Source organism: Daucus carota, chromosome 1 (assembly GCF_001625215.2).
Source record: "Daucus carota subsp. sativus chromosome 1, DH1 v3.0, whole genome shotgun sequence".
NCBI classification, from domain to species: Eukaryota; Viridiplantae; Streptophyta; class Magnoliopsida; order Apiales; family Apiaceae; genus Daucus; species Daucus carota.
This window is the reverse complement of record NC_030381.2, coordinates 27,974,546-27,995,383: the sequence shown is the minus strand read 5'-3', so window position 1 is coordinate 27,995,383 and position 20,838 is coordinate 27,974,546. Positions and strand designations below refer to the sequence as shown.

The 20,838-nt window shown below is 35.4% G+C and overlaps 3 protein-coding genes across 5 annotated transcripts; 1 reads left to right on the top strand and 2 right to left on the bottom strand.

Annotated features, from left to right (window-relative positions):
- The first annotated feature begins 778 nt into the window (after positions 1–778).
- Positions 779–5,931, top strand: LOC108209214 (mediator of RNA polymerase II transcription subunit 10b-like). 2 transcript variants are annotated; one of them, XM_017380026.2, is made up of 5 exons: positions 779–1,179; positions 1,258–1,338; positions 1,415–1,517; positions 5,231–5,320; positions 5,680–5,931. In XM_017380026.2, exons 1-5 carry the CDS (start codon positions 983–985, stop codon positions 5,749–5,751), a joined length of 543 nt encoding a protein of 180 aa, XP_017235515.1. In that variant the 5' UTR covers positions 779–982; the 3' UTR covers positions 5,752–5,931. The 2 variants fall into 2 exon arrangements, with proteins under 2 accessions (XP_017235515.1, XP_017235507.1); XM_017380018.2 differs by lacking the exons at positions 5,231–5,320; positions 5,680–5,931 and adding an exon at positions 3,176–3,480 and having other exon boundaries at positions 844–1,179.
- A 1,306-nt stretch (positions 5,932–7,237) lies between these two features.
- LOC108197744 (uncharacterized) lies at positions 7,238–11,491 on the bottom strand. 2 transcript variants are annotated; one of them, XM_017365473.2, is made up of 2 exons: positions 10,488–11,490; positions 7,238–7,573 (listed from the first exon to the last, which is right to left on the bottom strand). In XM_017365473.2, the coding sequence occupies exon 1, from the start codon at positions 11,422–11,424 to the stop codon at positions 10,516–10,518; it is 909 nt and encodes a 302-aa protein (XP_017220962.1). In that variant the 5' UTR covers positions 11,425–11,490; the 3' UTR covers positions 7,238–7,573; positions 10,488–10,515. The 2 variants fall into 2 exon arrangements, with proteins under 2 accessions (XP_017220962.1, XP_063950853.1); XM_064094783.1 differs by lacking the exon at positions 7,238–7,573 and adding an exon at positions 9,625–9,763 and having other exon boundaries at positions 10,488–11,491.
- A 3,012-nt stretch (positions 11,492–14,503) lies between these two features.
- Positions 14,504–20,112, bottom strand: LOC108206358 (uncharacterized). Its single transcript, XM_017376671.2, has 4 exons — positions 19,973–20,112; positions 18,367–18,716; positions 16,329–18,290; positions 14,504–14,723 (listed from the first exon to the last, which is right to left on the bottom strand). Exons 2-3 carry the CDS (start codon positions 18,711–18,713, stop codon positions 16,334–16,336), a joined length of 2,304 nt encoding a protein of 767 aa, XP_017232160.1. The 5' UTR covers positions 18,714–18,716; positions 19,973–20,112; the 3' UTR covers positions 14,504–14,723; positions 16,329–16,333.
- Positions 20,113–20,838: the final 726 nt, after the last annotated feature.

Here is a 20,838-nt window from a genome sequence, read left to right as displayed (position 1 = left end):
TTAAATTCATCAAACTGTGTTGCACCTGTTTTTTAACAAAAAGCTGCTGTTACTGTCTGCAACAGCAACCCCAAAAAATACTTTAATATATACCATTTGTATCAAATAAAATCTCCAAACTTTAATTTGATATAAAAATTGAAAATTTTATGTTAATTGTCACTACTTTTTTATTTACACCTTAATATATAGATCAAAAAGTCAAATATCAATCGAAGCCATGAGCCGTCTTGCTTTCAACACCTTTGCCATGGCTGCTAGATGTATCGGATTCCGGCAATATTTGGACCACAAGTAGTGTTTTCCCATGCAGGGCCACCCGGGTAAGTCTAAGAGCAAGTCCAATGGTGATGTTAAAATAGATGTAGCTATTGTTATAATTTGAAACCAAAAAGTGATTTTTGGTGCTAAAATAGAACTTATGGTCCAATGGTAAATGCAAAATAGCACCAAACATATCCAAATAAAGCTATATTCTAATTACATAATCTTTAAGTACATAACTATATTTGTCACTATTACTTTATTAATATATTTTGTCACTTGCATGCTTATGTGGCAATTATAGCACCATCGATAGTTGGTTCTATATATAGAACCAAGTATAGCATTTTGCTATTTTACATTCAAGTTTAGCATCCCATTGGAGTTGAATTTTTTGCTTGGATGCTATATTATAGCAATAGCACCTACTTTAACACCACCATTGGACTTGCTCTAAAAGATAAAAGACAGAGAGCCAAGAAATACATATGAAAACCATAAGAAATACAAAAGGGTAATAGTTTTGACAGATGAAATCTTTGCAATTGGAAGCTAAAATAATATCCCATAAGCTTTCTGCTTGCGAAGCCATGGGCTGGAATACAAGAAAGAAGGTTTTAAAAGGTGTTTTTGTTACCTTGTCTGGTATGGACTAAATTCAGCGGCAAGGCCTAATTAATCGGACAACTCAGAAACCAGAAGCTCGACATCAACTGCAATGGACTCCCTGGCACCCTCTGGCGGCAACGGCGTCGTTTCACCCACCGAAACAACAGCAGCAACATCCTCACAAGATCCTAAAAACCTAGATGAAACCATCAATTCAATTCAAAAATCCCTGGGATTGCTTCACCAGCTAAATCTCACCGTCTCTTCTTTCAATCTCGCTTCTCAACCGCGTCTCCTTCAACGCCTGTATGTAATTGTTTTTGAGTTCTCTCACCCCATCTGTCTGATTTAATTAAATATCTGTTCATACGATAAGTTTGGCAGGAACAACCTTGTGTTAGAACTAGATAACATGTCGAAATTGCCGGAGAAGTGCAACATTGATGTGCCTATGGAAGTGTTCAAGTAAGTAGGTTTTGTTGGAAAATTTTGTTTATCGGGTTTTGGTGTAAGGGTTTTGATTAATTTGTGTGATTGGTAGTTTGATTGATGATGGGAAGAATCCGGATGAGTTTACGAGGGATGTGTTGAATAAATGTATTGCCAAAAATCAGATTACCAAAGGCATGGCTGATGCGTTAAAGGTAATTGTCATGTTCCTTGCACTGGTAATGTATGTGATTTTTGTATATTTGGCTTTGCTCTTCATAAGGGAATGCATTATGTATTTTGCAATAAGTTTAGTGTCTTGATCAAATTTTCCAATTATCTAAGTATGTATTTTGTACTTAATGTCTTGGTTGGAGTTTGGACAAATTAGTGTTCTAATGTGGAACTACTCTTTACAGATTATATTGCAAAGTTTACTGAAGTATTCTGTCGCGGGATACTTGATTGAAGTGAATTTGGCTAATAATTAGGTGTTTTTTGGGATCAAGGCTAGAAATTTGTGCTTTGCAATTGCTCCTAATATACCAAGAAGCATAAAGGCAATTGCAATGAGCAAATTGAAGGGCAAGTCTCATTAAAGATAGTTATGTACATATAAACTTACAGAGCAAGTCTCATTAAAGTTAGAGTTATCAAAAAGGTGGGTAGCAAGGGTACGGTTGGTTGGTAACTTGGTACCGCAGTGCGAACCGGGCGCCATACGTCATACTGTTGAGGCAGGGTACATGCTGAGTGTGGGTGCGTATTGAGTGCACAACCTGGCGTATCACAATATTTCACGGTGGGGATTTGTGGGTGATCATATTCCCAAGTTATTGGAGCCCTAATTAAACTACACACTTACATATGAAGAGGGAGGTTCTCTCTCCATTTAGACGTCATCTTTTAGTTTACTGAACTATTCAATTGTGGGATAATAATTGAAGTGAATTTGGCTGATAATTAAGGTGTTTTTTTGGTATCTAATCTAGGAATTTGTGCTTTGCAATTTACTCGTAATATATGCAGAAGCATAAAGCCAACCAGTAGCACAATTGCAATGAGCAAATTGAAGGGAAAGTCTCATTAAAGATAGTTCTGTGCATAGAAACGTAATAGTTGTAGAGCTCATAAATAATATCAACAATAAAATTGAAGGGCTAGTCTTACTAGATTTAGTGTTGTCAAAATGGTGGGTAGCACGGGTATGGTTGGTTGGTACCACAGTTTTCATCAGGTGCATACGTCGTACAGTTGAGGCAGGGCGCGTACTGCGGCGTATCACCTTTTTTTCTTGGGGGGGAGGATTTGGCGGGGGATCTGGGGAAGGGATAGGGCCATAAGGGGTAAATATCATAATTTTTCGGTCAAATTAATTATTTTTTTGACTTTATATCCACAAATCGATGGAGCCCTAATTAAACGACACACTTACATATCAAGAGGAAGGTTCTCTTCTTGTACTCAGCCGTCGTCTTCTCGCATGTAACTGATTTGTATATTTATATATGTATGTGTGACGATTCAGATTGTATCATGTATGTGTATGTAGTGGCCTTATTTGTGTACATCGGTGTATGCATTATTACAAACTCATGTATCTTGTCTGTGTATATATGGACAGTGTGTCCATGTTCGACTCTTTTTTGAGTAAATTCCACTTTGCACCCAGTATCTTAACGTGTTTTTGCGATTTGGTCTCACTCTTTAAAACATGTCATTTGCACCCTAAATTTTTTGTCTCTCACATTTTGCACCCCTTTGACCGTTTCCCATTCAAATCATTGTTAAAGTTAACACTTAACAGAGGGCAAGGGCATACTTGAGATTACATAATTTTAATGGTAATATTATTTCCTTTATATACTAACAGGACATTTGGCAGTATGAGTACCAAGCCAAGGAGTATGCCTCCAAACAAGCTTCCCATTACAACCTGCTTGAACCTTACTTTCCCCGACTGCAAGCTCTACATACCACATATCCGGATTCATCTACCAGAGCACAAATCTACCATTGTCTGCATCTCTACTGGCATTCTTGTTCTTCATGATTTGTGCAGCTGTTTCAAACTCAAAACACACCATAAAACCAAGCAACAATCTGAGATCAGATCATTTAAGCACATTGGGGTTCATAGTTGGGGTTTGAGAGAGCTGACCCATCATCCACCGACCCAATCTGACCCATTAGGAATCCCCCATTTCACCTCCATACGAATTTGGACCCTCTTTCAAGGCATCAATGTCTCCCTCAAACCCGGACTCTTGGAGCGTGACCTTGCAGGAGATAAGTTTCGGATGACATCGTCTTAGTTTGAGAAGAAGCCTTGTTTTTTGTCCATTTCAAGTAGAATGTCAGGAACCTTAATATGTGTGTATGTGTGTGTTTAGAGACAACACGAGGTGCTAAGTTGGAGGAGGAATGTAGTGGTTGTTTTCATCGTTTGGGTATAGTGAGAATATGAGTTTGTTGCTCAAAATTGGTACTGTGATTTGGGTGTGCTTTCGATTTGGAGGTGAACTGGATTTGGGGTGTTTACGGTTTTGGGGCTGTGTTTGCGATTTTGTGGGTGTGTTTGTTCAACTTTTATGAAATTAAAGGGGTTTAGGGCTAATAATTTTCGTTAAATTATATAGTCTCAATTATGCAAGTTTAACGATGATTTGGATGAAAAACGGTCGAAGGGGTGCAAAATGTGAGAGACCACAAACTTAGGTTGCAACATGCAATGTTTTAAACAATGAGGCCAAATCACAAAAACACCCTATGATACTGGGTGCAAAGTGGAATTTACTACTCTTTTTTTTTTTACACTTTGATTTTTCAAAATTATAGTTAATAAGTTAATATTTAATGTAGTTGTTATAAGATAAATTTTATTGATACTTCTTGATTTTGCTGAATAATTATATATATAACACATATTTTTAATATTTTAATATTTGCTGAACTCCCCTGCACCTGAATTCCCGTACGCTTGATTTTCCCGAATTTAAATATGCATGTATCTCTGCACCCACACTCGCACTGCACTCATGCTTCATAGTGGAAAGAGTCGAAATAAACTTGTATTTATGAATTATAATAACAAGAGATGCAACAACTAATTGCACTAGACAAGGGCTTGTTAATTCTTTATCATATATAATCCCTCATCTTTATCAATGACTGATTTGAATTCTCTGTTGATTTGTGGTTGCTGCTTATGGGTTCGTTTCTTTGACCCTTCCTCTTCTTTTCTCTTTATCATTATGTATCTTCTGTTTATATCTTAATTCTTTCCTATTTTCAGTCTTTTATTCTTCTTTTCATGCTGTTACTGTTAAGATCTCTCGGGCGGCCCAAATATATATTATTGATGTTCAGAGTTCAAATATGATCTTTTAGTGTCGATTACAGTAATTTTTTCTTTTTGGATTCTACCAATTTTCTGTTGAGCCGTGCGTATTTGTTGCACTGAGTTTATGCACTTGTATTGAATGCTTACGTTCAGTTGGTATTGCTCCATCTGTGCTGTGCGATCTAATATTGCTTTGCACTTTTAACAACAAGGTGGCGACTTATATACATTTATAGTGTGTGAACAATAGTTTCTTCATGTGTTATGTAATTATTTATCTTACGAATTATTTAAAGTGGTGTACACTATACTAGATATTACAGATACCCTCTGTCAAATATTATTTAATAATATGTACATTTGCATATGATAATTTGGTTCTTTTAGTATCTAGTTGTAGATTAAATACTTCAACTCTTTTTGGCCGACTATTGTTGTAGTTCTTGTATATATCTGTTGTAGGATTGACTTTTACTAGACTTTGTTTGTTGAGTTCTAAGGTTGCCTACTTAGATCTGTTCCCTGACATCAAAATTTGTACTAATATTTTGAGTATGTCTGATTGCTTCACTATGTGTTCTATAGGGTTTGAGAAAGCATCTTCTTGAAGAGCTTGACCAATCATTTCCTGATGAAGTGGAAACTTATCGAGAGATACGTTTTGCATCTGCTGCTGTAAGTTAATATTACTGCTAATTCTTACAATGCACTAATGGTTTCTGTATATATCTTCATGTCATCTTTATGTGTGCACATTGGGTGATATTTGTTGTCCATCTTGTGTGTTGGATTTGTAGCGTGAGACTTTACATTTACATCATATAGGACTCTAGTCACTATTTGCATTTCTCCACAATGTGCAGTAAAAATTGAATTGTATAGAAAGCTTGATCATTTACTTGTACATTTCACCTCGCTAGATAGTCAGCAAGTGTTTGTGGGTTTTCTTTTTGTTCTTGGCGGGATAGTCATCCCCACTTGTTTTTTGCTGCCATTTTATGTAGTTTCAATTGAGTTTTTGAATTCTTATGCAGGAAGCTAAATGGGTTGCCCAAGCGCAAAGTATGTTACCAAATGGGGATGTTAAGGTTAAACCTGAGGTATAGGATACAGTCACCAAGAATTCAAATTAGTTATTTAAGAATCACCAATCAACCATGTTTTTAAGTCAAGATTGTTGATACCATTAGTATGTCTATGTAAATTGTAAAAGTTTCAAGCTTTACATGAACGGTGAACCTATAGTTGCCTGTGGCAGTGGTACAGTAAAAAATAAGTTCTCATTATGTTTTACCTTTGGGCATGACATTCCACCAAGAAGTCTCACTTGAGATTTGCACAAGATTGTAATGGCAGGTTAGTTGAGTGGTACTAAATGGATAGTGTAATTATATGTTGAAGGGGTAAACTAAGACGATAGAGTCTCTTCATTAGGAGGTTTGCATGTAACCACCCGGTGTTACCTGGGCTAACCATTGAGCACCACCAGAATTTCCCTTTAGTTTTAAATTGCCCCCTAAAGTAAATTGAGCCAGAAACAGTGTTATAAGAATGTAGCAGAGATCACCCTTTGGAACAAAATTTACTTGACATGAGATTAAATATGTACTTTCTTAACCATCAATCTTGGTTATTTGTCGTTTGTCTTGGATATTTGAAAGAACTCATTCTTACATCTCGTTGTGAAATGTGGTACATCAAGATGTTGGATGGTGCTCTGAGTGTCTGCTATTATTTCCATTGCCTTGTATCTTATAATTTCTCTTTTTAGAAATATCAAGAGACCTTATCTGAGTCTTCAGAGCTATTAGGCAGCCTTTTGAGCCCGCAAATGTCAGTGAACTTACATTCAATTTCAGGTCCATTTCGGGTTAATCGGGTGATTTTCGGATCACTTTCGGGTTTCGTCTCAGTAAATCGGGTTGCGGGTCGGGTCGGGTTATCAAATTTCATGCAGGTTATCATATTTTAAAATTTAACCTTTTTTGTGTGTGGAATACTAGATATTGTGTACCATGGTTTTGGCCTTCAACAAGTTGAACAGGATTGTAATGAATTTTGGGTCTTCAGCTGAGTATGGTATGTTGGTATGGCATGAAAAAAAATATCTACAGAAATTAATTTAGTAAGTAGCATTTTTCTTCGTTTCACTGGAATCATAATTCTATTTCACAGTTCAAAATGCAAACCGGACCGATTTAAGATTTAACTCCAACAGCATCTCCATAATTCCATTGCTCTCTAAACTAGCACCTGTTTGCGTGCGTTTGGTTAGCAGTTTAAAAAATATCTGTTAAACAAGCAAATTCTCCTAAATTTTACTCTCAAGCTCTCTAATTGCTGATTCTAGCATCTCATAGTGTCAAAAAAATCTTCAACATACAACTGTTATATGTTCAAAGCATGGTGACATACAAACGTATGTCAGAGTATAATTCACGGATTATAGCCGCCCAGTAATGCAGTTAATCTAGAAGGACTAGTTTACAGCTATTGTGCAAAAGCAATCAGCCTACTTTCTAAGTTTGCAGGGCATTGATTCCAAAATATTAGCAGCTTAAAGACTCCAAAAAACTATACCGGCAAAATTAGTTAAATAAAAATCAAAAGACATCAGTGATAGTTCCAATGATATTTAATTTTTCAGGATTTCAAACCATGGTTCAACTGCTGCACAAAGTAAAACAAACTATTCACCGAATCTATACATCATAATAAATTTGGAAGTTGACATGAAAACATTAAAAACATAAACAAAGAAAAACATTAGAAACGTAGTTTAATAACTTGACATTCTACTAGATCAACTGAGAAACTCTAACCAACTACGTCGGCAAAGACCAACCCACGGAAAGCATCAACTACTTTGCTTCCATTGATCATGAAAACCCATTGACCAGCAAACTAGACTTTCAAGAACAAAGCCACCTGCAAATTAAACCACAAATCGTTAGAGCCTTGTACTAGTGACCTCCCTACAGTCTGCTACTACACTTGCTTAATTGCTAGGGTTTCAAAGTAGACAGGCTACAGCTTCGACTCTTTAAGCAATAGAATTTTCACTTTCTCACTTGGTTTCTCTTTTCTATTAAAATACAAGCTATCTAAAATAAAAAATTTATTGAATGAAGTGAATAAGATTCAGCACATTTTCTGCGTGCGCAAAGACAAGGGCATCATAATAAACAAGAAAATTAAAAAGACACAATCTTCTCCTGAACACACATGCACACACAAGTCATGTTGTAATGGACATCACAAGAAAACTAAGAAGATGCAATCTTGATCACAGAAATACACGTTGTTATAGACATCACTATTAAACAAGAAGTATACAATATTGACTGGGACACAAACACATAACTCATGTTGTAATAGTATCACAGCAAAACTAATAAAAAATCAATTTTGATCGCATGAATGCACATTGTAATAAACACCACTGCTAAACCATAAAAACAAACTCTTGATCTAAACACAAACATGCATTACTCAAGCTGTAATAGAACAATCAGGAGCAAAATTACAAAACCACAATCTTGATCACATGTTGTAGTAGAGAACAAACATCACTGGTAAACGAAAAAGACACAATCTTGATTAAATACAGACTCATACTGTAATACATATCACAATCAAGCCAGAGAATACAATCTTGATCTGAAGATAAACTCATAGACACGGTCACACACAACATAGTTGCATAGCTTGTTCACCTAATCCATAACTTTTGACACATGAAAATCACTGATATGAACCACCATTCTCATCTCTGAGATGATTATTTTGCACATATGGACTCATAAAAGCTATAGGTGTCTCATCAGCAACTGGAACCACCAGCTGACGAACAAAAACATCACCTCCACTTACACCAACCCCGCCATTGCCTCCAACAGGCATCAAACCAACACCCATCAACACATTTTCCTTGCCACTTTTTCGTTCCTTCTCCTTATCATTCAATTCAGCCACAATCTTGGACGCAAAAACTGCACTCGAACCATCAACTCTATCAATCCCGACCCCATCCCCAAATAAATTCCTCTCCCCAACATTCCCCACAACCCTACTCGAATTTCCCCCAAAACCCAAACTATCACTCACCCCTCCTGACTCCTCCATTAACCTCTCCTCAATACTCACCACATGCTCAATAGTAGCGCTTTTCTTCACAGACCAAGCCTCTTTACCCCTTTTCTCCACCTCAGCTTCCTCACCAGCTTTATGTAGTGGAGGAATGGACTCGATTCTGACTTGCATTGACCGCAATCATTATGGTGGTTTTTGACTTCTTGAGGTGTCATTGATTCAATAGAAATTAAGAAGGAATGTGACCATTTCATTGATTGATTATTCTCGTTAAATAAATAAATAACATTTGTATAACAATGTATAATAAATATTATTTATAACTGTGAGATGTACATATTACTTTTAATATTTGACATGATGTCTTCATTAGTAATTATAAGCTTTAGTATATTTTTTACTAATTATATATAATTATAGTATAATTTCAACGTAAATTGTGGTTTGTTTGATTAAAATATATTAAAATATAATAATAAAATTTTTTGTTTGTATGTTTAGAATCAATAATATAAACGCTCAAATAATTAAAGAAAACGTTCTCATTTAAAGATTACTTATTTAGCAAAATTCGATAGGCGCGTATATATAGTTCAGCTTTTAGGAAAACATTAATTGATTAAGAATAATTTATGTATCCTAACAGATTGTAAGATGTAATCTTGCAGATATTCAAGCTGATTTTCTTAAAGTTTCTAACAAATTCATTATTATCGCATGAATTTCAAAATTTCACGAACTATAGTCAAATATCAACATATTAAAAAACAGTGTTCTTAAATCTGTCCTGCATTAACTATCAGTTCAAAATTGAGTATCGCTTTTATAAGTGAATATGTTTTAGGCTTCAGCACATCCCCTTCCCCCCTGCTCTTATAGACATCATTAGTAAACTACAAAAACACAATCTTCCGTACAAACATGGGAAAACACGTAACAGAGCACTAAGAAACAAGAAAAGCACAAGCTCAATTACAAACGCACCCGTAGAGACACACATGTATTATAATAGACATCACTAGTACACTGCAAAAAATATTTTCAGTAAACACACGAGTAAAAAAATAGTAGAAAAGTAAACTTCAAAACATAGTCTTTATCTGAACACACATACGCACACGCATACACAACTCATGTTGTAGTGGACATCACGAGCAAATAAAAAAAAAACAATCTTGATCTGAACAGTGGACACACACATGCACATGCACAGACAACTCATGTTGTAATAGACATCACCACCAAATTAAAAAGATGCAATATTGTTCTGAAAACACATATGCACATGCACACACAAGTCATATTGTGATAGACATGATGAGAAAACCAAAAAGATGCAATCTCGATCACAAAGAAGCATGTTGTTAATACACATTACTAGTAAACAAGAATAATATAATATTGATTGGGACACAAACACATAACTCGTGTTGTGATAGACATTACAAGCAAATTAATAAAAAAACAATTTTGATCACATGAATGCACATTGAATAAACATCACTGCTAAACCATCAAAACAAACTCTTGATCTGAACACCAAAAGAAAAATCACCAAACCACAATAATGACTGAAACACATGTTGTAATAGAAAACAGACATCACTGACAAACAGAAAAGACACAATCTTGATTGAAACACAGACTCATATTGAAATACACATTACAATTAAACAAGGAAAATACAATCTTGATCTGAAGATAACTCATGCACAAAGTCACGCACAACATAGTTGCATAGAAAGCTTACCTAATCCATAGCATTCAGCACACAAAAATCACTGATACGACCCACCATTCCCATCTCTAGGATGATTATTTTGCACATAAGGACCCATGACCGCACTAGGTTTCTCATCAATTCCACTAACTCCACCATTCTCCCCAGCAGGCATCAAACCACCGCCCATCAACACATTCCCCTTGCCACTTTTTTGTTCCTGCTCCTTATCATTCAACTCAACCGCATTCAACGAAGCTAAAACCGCACTGGAACTATCAACTCTATCCACCCTAACCCCATCCCCAAACAAATTCCTCTCCCCAACATTCCCCACAATCCTACTCAAATTCCCCCCAAACCCCACCCCCCTCGACTCCACCTTCAACCTCTCCTGAATACTCGCCACATGCTCGATAGCATCCCTCGCCCTTTTCTTCGTAGACCAAGCCTCCTTCCCCCTCTTATCCACCTCCGCTCTCGCCACAGCCTTCGCCTTACACATTGAATCATACGAAATCCTGGAAGCTGCCAGCAACGCAGCCGCAGACTTCTTATCAATCACCTCATTCTTCGTAACCCGAAAGACCGGCGGAGAATTACAAAGCGGGCACACATAAGGTATAGAAGGGTTGTTAGGTTTGTTATTGAGTTTGTTAGGGTTGTTATTTACCTGGGACCCGCTTGACAACCCTTCTATACACGAAGAATGAGAGATGGAGTAGCATTTAGAACAAGGGGTGGTGGAATCTTGGAGAGGGGTGGTGGGGTTGTAGAGAGAGAAGCAAGAGGGGCAGAAGGACTGGGAGTTGAAGCGGAGAACACAGGTGGTGCAGAGGCGGCGGAAGAGGCCGCGGTGCTTTATGTAGTGGAGGAAGGGGCTTGACTCTGATTTGCATTGCCCGCAGATGGTGGAGTTCGCCGGAGTCAACTCGCCGGTCAGCGGGGACTCCGCCTGTTTTGCCATGGTCACGGTGGTTTCTCACCTCTTGTGGTGTCGTGATTCAATAGGAATTAGGAAGGAAATTATTGATGAAATTCTTTTATATTTGTGTTTGATGAAATTATTTAATTTTAATCATATTATATAATTTTTAATTAAAGATGATAATTTAATAAGTATATATAAATAATATATTAAAAATTACTTCTATATTTTTATATAATTGAGCGAATTGTATATTTTAGTAACAAATTTAATTACAATAAATATTATATTAATTTCAATTAATAATAATACATCGATGAATGTTTTCTATTTTTAATTTGAAATTTTCCCAAATTTGAGTGGAATCGAACTCTTAAACTGATCGTAACCTCTTATTTCATCGATCCATCATAATTAAATCGTAATTATTTCATTAATTTGAATTTATCCGTTTGATTTTATATATGAATCGAACTCTTGAACTGATCATGTTCGTAGTTCGGGATTTAAAGCTGCTGTTGATTTTGAATCAAAAATATATGTTTGTGTAGTAAGTCAGAAACCGACTTAAAATCAGAATTAAGTCGGAAATTGACTTAGAAATCAGAAGTTAGTTTGATATATCTTTTCGGTAACTTAATTTTATTAAACTTTTATTTTAATAAAAAATTATTTATAAGTCATAAATTTCATAAGTCATTTTTATTTTTATTATTATATTTTTAGTAACACACAAATTATTTAATAAGTCAAAACTACTCAAACGGACATTTTGAAGTCTGAGTTTATCACATAAAATTATAATTTTAAACTCAGTCAAGCGAATTCTAAAATATTTTAGCTAGTATAATATAATACTTAAATTCAAAAAAGACTTCAAACAGTCAAACAGACTTTAAGATACTTTAACTATTATATACCTAAATTCAAAAGAGAAATTGTTATGCTCTCTTTTTTAATTTGTTTGTTTTATTTTTCTTTTTTTTCATGATCACAATGACTAATTTTTGATCTAACTCTACGTATATAAGATGATAAAAAAAATATGTAAAAGATATATCATCAATATTATATACATTCTATTTTAAAATGTGTTTTTCTTAATTTTTAAAGATTTTGCGAGGATAATCATTAGTTACCAGTTAAACCTTAGTCACTGTATCCTAAAAAATATCTAATATCAAAAACAAATAAATTAAAACGAAATGAGTAATGAAAAATAATTTATCTTTTTCTTTTCGCACAATCATTCTAAAAGTAGGGGGATTCAGAGCCACGTATATATAAGGTTTCGATTCAATTTCTTAACTTTCATTTTAAAGAAATTCTGTTATTAAGAATTCATTTATTCCACTTTTGTTTCATTTCGTTCATAAAAATATATCTGGTTTTGTTTCATTTCGTTCATAAAAATAGATCGGGAACTTGTAAACGTGATCATACGATATGATTGACTGAATAAAACTTCACATTTTAAATATAATAAGAAGTTTAAAAATTAATAAAAGCAAAATAATGTCAATAATTAAACAGTTGCAAATCTGAAATAAATTTTACTATGACACAAAACAATTTTTTTTAAAGTCAGCATCACATAATAAAAAGAAAAGTAATAAATAATTTATCATTTCGAGTTCTTCTCCTCAAGTTTTGAACGAAGGATGTGCGTATAAACTATAACAGGTAACAGGTTTTAATCCTAAATTTAACTGATGAACTTTAATTTTAATGGGCTGTGCCAGTATATTTTAAAATTTAGAAAAAACTAGCTACATGACACTGTATAAATTTCGCTTATTTCATCCCCCGTCATTTTGGAACATCTCACTCAATTATATATATATCCTCAAAATAATAAAATTTTATAATATACTCATAATTAATTAACTACATTACCTATATTCTTCCACTAAACTTATTTTATAAATTAAATATTAATGGATTCTACAATTTTTTCTTAATTTTCATATGTATACTACTCTGTTAGAGGGATGTAATTACGAATATAAGATTCGGAGGCCATCTCCCGTTACTCTCAATGTAGGTCCGCCCGAGCCAACTAAAAGCCGAAGGGTAAAAGAAAAAGATTGATAAATAATTTAATATGAAACTAAAGGGGGTATATGCAGAACAAACAATAATGATTGCTACAGATGAATATACCAAGACATGAAGTGAAAGATATGGAGTGGGTAGCCAGGGAAGAGGCAGTGCATGGAAAGAATAGTCACACCATAATGTAGGTGTTCAACCATCCATTTCAGGCTCCGCCTCGTCCCCGTCTATCCTCTTCCGTCATTTACCTTCGGAAAACCCAAACTCCGACAATGAAAAACCAGAACTCCGATAACACAACATACAGGTATACTTGATCAGATTGTCTCATGCAGTGCAACTGCAGTAGTTTGATATACTAGTGAATCTCAATGCACATAACTTCAACACCGCGTACATTGAGCATGAGGCTGGTACGGATTCGGGATCCACAAACACAAAAGTACACGACAAGCATGTCTAAGCACAACATAGGTGTCTATGTTGCTATGTACTGAGATGAACATAGTCTTGCAAAGAACACTATATATACAAATTGAATAAGGAAGATGTTGTAACACTTGCCAGTACACCAAGTACTACTTAGTCTTTAGTGTACTACATGTATCTTTTAAAGATCAAGTACTACTATATTGAGACAGCTAACCAACAAATGTATGTACTACACAAGTTGAAGTACTACTCTAACTAAGAACTACTCCATACTTCTAGTAACTGAGAATGTGCAGTACAACTCCAGAGATCTTGAACTAGTTAGTCTTTGACCGACTAATTTACAGAATAATACTCTCTCTTGTTAGGATATAATAGTCGCCTGACTTTTTTTCACGACTTTTAAGAGTTTTGACCGAACACTTAAAAATATTATCTTTAAAAATTACTTTTTGTGAATAAAAATATGACACTAATTTTTATTCACAAAAAAATTTTAAAAATAATATTTACAAGTGTACAGTCAAAACTCTTAAAAATACGTGAAAAAAAGTCAAACGACTATTATATTCTAACAGAGGGAGTATCAATAAAAGTGGGAGAACAAAAAACTGTAAGATGGGGCTTAATGTAAAAAAAAAATTTGTAAGATCATTCACTCATTCCAGCTATTTACATTAATCGTGGCAAAGTCACTACTATAGCGCCAGATAAACTCTAAAATCTATCTTCCCTGATATCATCCTCTAAATGCGAAAAGAAGAAATTACGAAAATGACATGCAAAATAATAAAAAAGCTTTTCCTCGAAGCTCAGGTACATCGTCTTGGAACAGTCTGCGAAATACAACCCTGCAACGAGAAGTTCAAACTTAAAATTTTGCTATTCTAGGTCGTTATAATCAATATACACTAAGCAGTTGATAATCCAAATTTAGGGCAAGGACTTGAGGGTGAGTCAAAACGAATTCTATCAACAAGACAAAATCAAAATAACCATAACAGGACATTGACACCCATGTCAAGCTTAACAGTTTAAGAATGGGTGTCGTGAAGTTTACGACTCCCAGACAATATAGTTAAATCTCACTACCTGTCAGTAACTGAACTACTTATTTCCTATCCAGGGATGTGAAATATACCAACTAGTCTAGATACTGAACAAAACAAGCCAAACAACGGTTGTTGGCTACTAATACCTAAGTAGTACATGAAAAGTTTGACATTAGGAAATTAACTATGAACATCAAATTCAATTACAAAAAAATCGTCAATTACAGCATAATTACATTGTACCAAAATAGAGAAGCTATGTAATGTGAATTTTAACCATAATTCTCTTAAAAGAAGTGATATTCAGTTACCCGCCTCTCCTCAATGCATATTATACCCAATGCAGGGGCCATGGTCCCTGAATTACTATAACTATCATTGTATATGAATGTCACACAGATTTCGTAACTTCATGGGAATATCAAGGATTACACCTCAATGATTAATGATATATATATACCAGAATCTGAATACAAATACAAAGGACGGAACTATCATAGCATGCAAAGGAGAGTGATTAGGCTATCTTCAGAAAGCACTGCCTATAATGATTAGTTCAACTGAGATTATAGTTTCCGTTACTTTGTTTATGACATCAGACAATTATAATGCAGAATGACAAAATCAGTTACAAGTTGTCCTTCGTAGAATGGAAAAACAAGTCATAGTGCAGTCAAATAAATGGTAAAGTATATATCATTGTACCCTAGAACTTTGAACTTGTTTCGAAATCAGGTAATGCCTCTTCCAACTGTTATATGGATCAACCAAACAATATCCTCAATGAGGCCAATGACATCAAAAGTGTTGGAACTTTACTAGGTAAACACATATTTCATTGACAGTTATAATATCTCAAACAAACATCAAGCATCTAGTATATTTTATTAGACAACCTATATATATATATTCTTTTTCTCCATAACTTCTTATTATCAACATAATCAATGATATCAACAAAAAATAGAACATTGATTTCTCTGCACTGAACAGATGTCAGCAACAATAACATCCTTTCTAATGATCACAATGAGACAACTCAACTCCTATAATTTGTGCTGTCCGTTTCATTATATTATTTATGAATATAATTTTGATTGAAGGTCATTATTTTTTGCAATTACAGAACCAACTAGATCTGTGATAGTTTTAGTTTGCCGCATATGCCAACAACTAAGTAAGCTTCAGTTACCTACCAAATTCTTAACAACTACCCTCAATTGACATTATCTGCGATTTCAGAGGTTGATCATCAATTGCTAAAGTTATAGTTTCTAAAATGGGAACACACACAAGGTCAGGAGAGGAAGAAAAAAAATCCTATTTTACCATAACATATATCCAACAGGCAACTGGTTGTGATAGTGTAGTGAATTTGTAGAAAGGCTTCAGCTTATTTCTTACCCAGGCTAAGTCCCTAATAACTCCTTGCATGTTGACTTGTTGTGCCCAGTGCCCTTGCATCTCCCACATTGGAGTTGACGTTTGCCTATAGATTTGCTTTTCTTTGTCACTGGCCGACCTGGTGGACGAAGAGTAGGAGGAGCTTTGACTGTCACTGACAATGCACCCTGAGAGGAATCATTCACCGCCTTATCAATAATGAGGATAGGATGCACTGATTCTGAATATGTTAACCTGTAGTTCACAGCAGTGAAGTATACAGAACAATAATCATATGGATCACGATTAAGGCAAGCAATGACGGGGATAGTATGGCAGCAAGGCAATCCGGTAAGTTGCCAGCCTTTACAACTACAAATGAAGTTATCAATGTCAACAACTTCAATGGAGTCACCATGAACCTCAACTTTGTTGCCAGATGAGATTAACACAGGATGTGGATGAACATGGACACTCTCCTTCTTTAGCTTTTCCTCCATGAACGGAGTTAACCTCGTCAGCCATTGACTGGATTCTACCCTGCGGGCATACATTACATCCATCATCTTACACCGTATAGCATCCACCATCTGAGTTATTGGAAGTTCATGTGCCTCTGATACCCATCCGTAGAACTCATCCCCAAAGTTTGACGTCAAATGGTTATATCTTGCTCCTGGGAAGAACGCATTGGCCCAATGCTCAGGTTCATTTTGATTGATCCAATTGTAAGCTTCAACTGAAATATTTTTTATGCGCTCCGCACATATTTGGAAGCCCTCGGGAGTACCTGCATACGCTGCAGCAAATAAATCCTCTATCATGAGACGCTTAACTTCAAGGGAAAACTGGCCCTTTAAATCTCTAACAAGTTTCTCTGAGAGGTAATGCAAACAGTAACCATGGTAAACATTCTGGTCCTGAAATATGTTGATAATTGACTCCTTCATACCCTTCTCTCTATCTGCCACGAAAGTTATACCACGACAAGTTGATAAGGCATTTTTGAGCTGCACAAGAAACCAATGCCAATTATCATTCGTTTCTGCGTCTACTACAGCAAAAGCAACAGGAAACACACCATCATTTCCATCAGCAGCAGTTGCAGTCAACAACGTTCCTTGATACTTCGAATTCAAGGTTACACTATCAAGGAAAAGAAGAGGCCGACAGCCATGTTGGAAACCATAAATTGATGCATGAAATGATACAAAAAGGCGATGAAAGCTTGAGTCATCCTTAGTAGTGAATGTAGCAAGACTGCCAGGATTTGTCTCCATTATTGAATCACATAAACTGGGAAGCTGACCATATGCCTCTTTATATGAACCTTGAAGCTGCTCCTTGGCAATTTCTTTCCCACGCCACGCCTGAAAGTAATTAAGTTGAATTCCGTACTCATTCTTTATGTCCTCAACGATATCCCTGGGTTTATAATTCGGAACTTCCTTCAATTTCTCCTTGATCACACTTGCAACCCAACTTCTTGTTGCCTGATGACCAGTTGGTACAGCAGTTCCTTCACATGTATGTGCTGAATCCATTTTCTTAATACAAATTAGTTGGGTAGTAGACAACCTTGATGCATGAATTCTCCATGGGCAACTATCAACCTTGCACCTAACAGTCACGCGGTGACTATCATTCTTCTTATACCTAAAAGCAAACTGATGTGCAATGGCATATTTACGCAAGGACTCGCGGAACTCATGTACACTGTTAAACCTTTGGCCAACACCTGTTATAATGTTCTGCCACTGTTGTGCGGCTTTCACGTGCTTTTCACCATTATAAGTTAGGAGAGGCAGAGGCAGATCACTAGGTATATCAAAAAGGGCATCCACATTGTTTGAATCATCTCCAATATCAAAGTTCGCATCAAGCAGGAGACTGGGTTCACTTGAGTCACCAAAAATATCATCCCCAAGACTAGCAGGAGCATCAACAAAAATCCCATCTTCAGACAAACTTGTCCTGCTTGACCTGCAATATACATGTTCCCAATGTCTAACCTGAACAGGTAAGATTCAACTATAACACAAGTCAGCAAGGTAACTACCTACTCCCAGGCATGCTTGAGACATCTGCAGTGACAACTTCTTCATTCATAACATATATGTCGGTGGTGTTGCAGTCACCATGGAATTTAATCATGCGTTTCAGATCTTTATCATTTGAAATTGAAATAAGCGTCTTCTTATTATCCAAAAGGAAATATTTGATAGACATGGCCATGGTGCTGTAGTTGAACATCTCCGCTACCTCTGTTATGAAATTATCATATGTCATTTCATCGTCAACTTCCATGGCATGTGCATCCCCTCCTATATAAAACAAATTGCCATCCTCGTCCTTCTCAAACTCACCACCTGATAGACATATAGCAATAACCTTCTTCCCAGCCATGTCCTAAATCACATAAAATTAATTTGTTTTTTCAGAAGTCAAAATATCTTCTTTTCTATCCAAACAGATATCACAAATCAAAATTTCTATTGTAAATAGAATATTACATCTCCATACTTATTCATTCAATATTATAAGTCAACAAACGCATTCATTTCTTATAAACAAACTATTATATGTATCAGTTTTCATCATAACCAAAATACTTCTACTCTTTGTTTAAACATGGGACATTGGTAGTTTTATACTAACAGAAATCAAAAAGTATTCAAGCCAAAGTCCTGCCCCAGCATATACCATCTTTCTTTCTGAAACTGAAAGATAATCTTTCATCATCTTAGAATTATCTTCTTCTGACTTTCTAATTAATGCATACTTGATAAATTTACATTTTCAATTTTCTAACAAGGATAAAGGTGGCATAAAGAGCTGAAGAAAGGGGAGCAAGCAGGCTGCCTAGTAGGGCAGTGCGCTTAGGGATGCGGAGCAGCTATTATCACGCTGCTCCCTAAACTAATGCAGCACCGGATTTGGACCGTTTAGTTTCTATTTAGCCCTATTGCTAGGCCCTGCTTCATCTCCTCATTCCACTCGTCCAGCCCTCTTCATGAACTTGTACAATTGCCCCATCTATCCTCCTGAGGAGAAGTTCGGTAACAAGAGGGATCCACCAAAAGAAGATCCTTCTCCTTCCTGTTTTTCAGAAGAGGAGGAGGATCCGGGACAGAATAAAGCTTTGGGAGTGGAGTGGACCTCGGATTACGAAAGTAGCTGACAATTGAGGAGCTCAATGATTTCTATTATTAACCGACTTTGAGGCCCCTTCAAACAAAATCCTAAAAAAAGGCCAGACAACCAACTACGAAGAACCAAACCTGACAGTCATGTCATTTTCCTAAACATACAAAATGTAATGCCGGAACTTCCCATTAGGCAGGCCTCCCATTATTCCACAAAAAAATCATTACTCAAACCCATTTTCCTCTATACAACAATGAACAAACACACAAGATCAGCACACACCAAGATGCATTCTTTTCCAGCTAAAAACTAAAACCCAACACCAAACAAACAAGAAAACACAACAACAATCAACCAAAACCCAAAATACCTATCCCATCCATTTATGTACTTACACACATATAGGTACTAACAAATCAAATAACACAAGTAAACAGTACAGGGCAGAAACGAATCCAAAATCACAAACCAAGAAAACCCCACCAAAAGATTTGTGAAGAAGATTGTAAAGATGATACCTTTTTGTGGAATCTGAGCAAAAGAGATTTTACATGAATCTGTACATAAATAGCAGCAGCATACTGTAGCAACGGATTCTTTCAGGGACAACTTGAGGAGTTCAGAACCGAATATATTCGGAGTTACCCATGATCCGATTTCTTTATGAAATGATTTCGTTAAATTTTATACCTCCTCTCTTTTTAGTTGTACAATTTTCATCTTTTAAATGCTCAAAATGAAATTTTTTTGACTATATTTTATATAAATTATATAACTGAAAAAGTATATAAAAATTATATGATTACAGATATAGAGGATATAAAATTTATTCAAAATGTCATTTTCAGCTTTTTAAAGAATAAAAGACTTATCCATAACTTCTGATAAATAAATGATTAATTTCACTATTAATTACTAACAGTGAACAACTAAAAAATAGGGAGGAAATATAATATGAAAACTATGAATGATATCATTGTGTATTTGGCTTCTCTAAATGGTACTATTTCATGTTTTTGACTTACAAGTGGTGTCACTCAGTTTATGAGCCGTTAACAATACTACCATTCCGTCCATTAAAACGTTAATAACGTTAGTTGACCATATTTAGTTCGTATTTTTCCTTTAAAAACACATAAAATACATATGATATTCGTATTTTTTTTTTCTTTTTTGTGTGCATGTGTGTGTATAGCTGAATGAGAATCAAATAAAAAACAAAGCAGATATTCAATTTATACGTACAACAGAGGCGGTGGGTTACAGAGCAAAAAAGAAGATTAGGTTTTGAGCACTAATTCAACCGATCCAGAAGCTTGATCCAGGTGCCAGGTGGGTGCGAGGTGGGTTGATTTATATACATATATTAAGTGAGTTGGTATGA